The 3,051-nt window shown below is 50.8% G+C and overlaps 1 protein-coding gene across 1 annotated transcript in view; it reads right to left on the bottom strand.

The window, feature by feature from the left end:
- Positions 1-1,966, bottom strand: part of VE01_10643 (uncharacterized protein) — a 2,379-nt gene extending 413 nt beyond the window's left edge. Inside the window, exons 1-5 of the mRNA XM_018280036.2 lie at positions 1,583-1,966; positions 1,318-1,506; positions 1,217-1,264; positions 864-1,149; positions 12-784 (exon numbers count right to left, since the gene is read on the bottom strand). Coding sequence (XP_018125096.1) covers positions 12-784; positions 864-1,149; positions 1,217-1,264; positions 1,318-1,506; positions 1,583-1,651 — 1,365 coding nt within the window. The 5' untranslated portion in view covers positions 1,652-1,966. The remainder of the gene's footprint in view (positions 1-11; positions 785-863; positions 1,150-1,216; positions 1,265-1,317; positions 1,507-1,582) is intronic.
- Between the last annotated feature and the right edge of the window lie 1,085 nt (positions 1,967-3,051).

Genomic DNA, 3,051 nt, shown 5'->3' with positions numbered 1-3,051 from the left:
TTCCCCCCCACCGCCGCGAGATTCAGCCCCACGCTGGGGCAATGGTGTCCATAAATGCAGTACTCGACATCGCAATCCTGGCCATTCACGCAGGGATTCAATCGCGTAAGGTAGGCGATGGCTTTGAGCTCCTCCTCGCTGGCTTTGTGTTTGTGCTCGAAGACGCATTCGTCGCCCTTGGGACACGGGCCGCGGAGGTAGTGGTTATTGCATAGTTTTGTGTTTCCGGCGCGGCGCTTGGTGCGCTCTAGCACGACGGCCGAGATGGTGAGGGTGGGATCTAGACCGCGGTCTCCGGGGACCCAGTCGTCGAGTTTAGGGTGCGGCGTGACAATGTTGACCGCAGCGGCTGCGGCAGCGGCAGCAGCGCCAGACGTGCCATTCTTGAGAGTCACGGGGAAAACCATCGGTGGAGGCGTAGTAAGGGGAATGCTAGTAACGCCCGCCCAGGTATTCGGCGGCGTAGGGCTCTGATTGCGACCATTGCCTATGGCTTGGAGCTGTGCCGGTGGCAGGCCGCCGTGCGACAGCTGCTGGAATTGGCTATAGGGGGATTGGCGCTCGATGAGCTTGTCGTTGCGGAAGATATGGTCAAAGTTTAGGACGCGGGTGCCTGTGGCGGCGAGCTCGCGCACGATGGGGGTCCCCTCGATGATGGAGACGCGGCGGGTGGTGGATTCGTCGCGTAGGACTTCGTCGAGGAAGGGGGCGTAGCCGGCGTCGTGGGAGACGCCGAGGAGGATTTGTTTGCAGTTGTGGTTTCGGATATTCCATCTTGTGGCCTCTGGGGAAATGGTTCGTTAGTTAAAGTGTCACACGATCAAGCCCGCCACAGCTGCTGGGCGAGGGGGAGCATGCATTACCTCTAATCTTTGAATCCGCCCTCTCCTTGCCATGCCCAACATCAATAAAGTCAAATGAGGCCTTGCCCTGCGTAAAGCCTAACGTGAACTCGCGCAGATCATCGGCATTATCCAGTACGCCCACGCGCTTCATAGCCTTAGCCAGGCCAGAAACATTCGCAAAGATTTTAGCTATAACTTCGACGTCGTCTGATATATTGGGGCATTGTTCCAGGGCGGCGTTTCGGAGGGCATTGGCTGCCTTTTTACCGCCCTCGAGTCCTTGTCGTATATATTCTTCGTGGAACTGGTGAGGGAAAGATGTCAGCGTTGGATCATGGCTGAGACAGGATGAGGCAATGGGGGGTCCTTACAATGGTACCATCACCGTCAATTAACAAAATTATGTAGGGATTTCGGTTCTGTTCTTGTGAGCTAATGGCCGCGACCACGGAGGAAGTGTGAGCTGTAGAACCTTCAGAGATTCATTGTCGGTATTATATCGTCCCAGTTGCGCGCTTGTAACACTCAGCTGCTGCTGCATCTCCCTACGACTACGTCTGGCATCCTCCAAGTCCAGCTGCGCGTCGTCTAGCTCTTTCGAAAGGCGATCGTTCTCGCCGCGGAGGTCGTTTTCGAGTTTATCAATGTAGACAAGGAGATCCTGTAGGGGTTGTGCCCGTCAGCGCGCGGTTCGGTCGAGGGTCAAACGGGGGTGGAGTGGCTGGCTGGTAACGAACCTTTATAAAATTGACAGACTCTTCTTTTTGGGCTTCAATAATGCGATACCGATCAAGGAATTGGGCCATTGCTCGGCGTATGTGCTCGAGAGTGTCGAACTCCCTCCTGTGAAGATTTGGTGAATTGGAGACCCGTTTGGATCCTCGCGGTGGTCTATGGACTGTGCTGTGGTCGACTATTTAAGTTTATTATGAACAAATCTCTGTCAGTCAAACCGCAAACTGTTTCTTCAGGCAGGGAAGATTAAAGATTAAATAGGATATTCGGTGGTGAAGTAATGTTTTTCCAGATGGGGTTTGTGTTGGGGGAGTAAGAAAGTTGGAATAAGTAACTTTTGGTGTTACGACGAAGGTGACTTTTGCTACTTTTCAGTGACTTTTGTGGTTAACCACGGCCGTCTATCTCACGTTAAGCTTGACCAAACCGCTGGCGACACGGATAAGACGACGGGGGGAGCAAACAGAACAGGGATGCGGGCGTCAAACGGTTGAATGTTCAGGGACCTTTTATGTTTTTTAGTTTTACAGGAGGGGAAAGCAGGTTTATCTATGTATTATTTTTAATTCTCTGTGCTATTTACACCTGTTATTACATTTGCGACTGTATTCTAATCCCATACAGTAAATTTGAGGTGCGACGACCAAAAAAAAATATGAAGGAACCTTATCAGACCGCACCTATCTATCTATCTGCCATTACCCGTTCGGGAACATCAACAACATCAACTCCAACGACGTACAACAGAGCAGATCATGCCCAAACAATAAATACCTTCACCGCAATATACAAACACACAATAACCCATTCTATTCTAACGCATACTGAGTACTGAGCACCGAAATCTGTTATCTCCACTCTGCTCTGCTGTTGGTTCCACAATCCCGCTGCCTAGAAACCAACCCTGCGCGGTAAAACCGCTGTTGGAATATACGCGCCAACTACTTACTTCGCGCCGTGTATTAATATCCCCGTTTCACACCCCGCATCCCTGCCTAAACAAACATACTAAGTCGGTCATGTGCGCGAAGATCGAATTTGAAAGCCGGTTTAAAGCTCAGGAGTGGGGTTCTGGTCTTAGGCTCGACTGTTTGTGTGGCAGTCATCATCAGTATTAGCACAGTGTTAACAACGCCCTCCAAGACTCTAAAATTAACCACAAGCGCCTATTACCAAGGTGTAAAGTTGAACATCCATGTTATTTTTTATAAAGTTTTTGCAATCTGGAGTATTACATGTATCAAAGAACAGAAAATCTAAAAGCATACATAATCAAACAATACCAACCCATCCATCCCCAACCAACCCTAGCCGCCCGCACCCAACACATGTATTATATAAACCCCGTATTAACCCACAACCATCCCAAACACCCTACTCCACCCCCGCCATACCGGCCGCAGGGTGACTAGCAGGCGGGTCTTTGTGCAGCACATGGTGGCCCTCCCTTTCAATTACCTTCGTCGTTCCA

Source organism: Pseudogymnoascus verrucosus, assembly GCF_001662655.1.
Source record: "Pseudogymnoascus verrucosus strain UAMH 10579 unplaced genomic scaffold scaffold_93, whole genome shotgun sequence".
Taxonomy (NCBI): Eukaryota; Fungi; Ascomycota; class Leotiomycetes; order Thelebolales; family Thelebolaceae; genus Pseudogymnoascus; species Pseudogymnoascus verrucosus.
The sequence above is the reverse complement of the archived record's forward strand: the minus strand, read 5'-3'. Positions and strand labels throughout refer to the sequence as shown.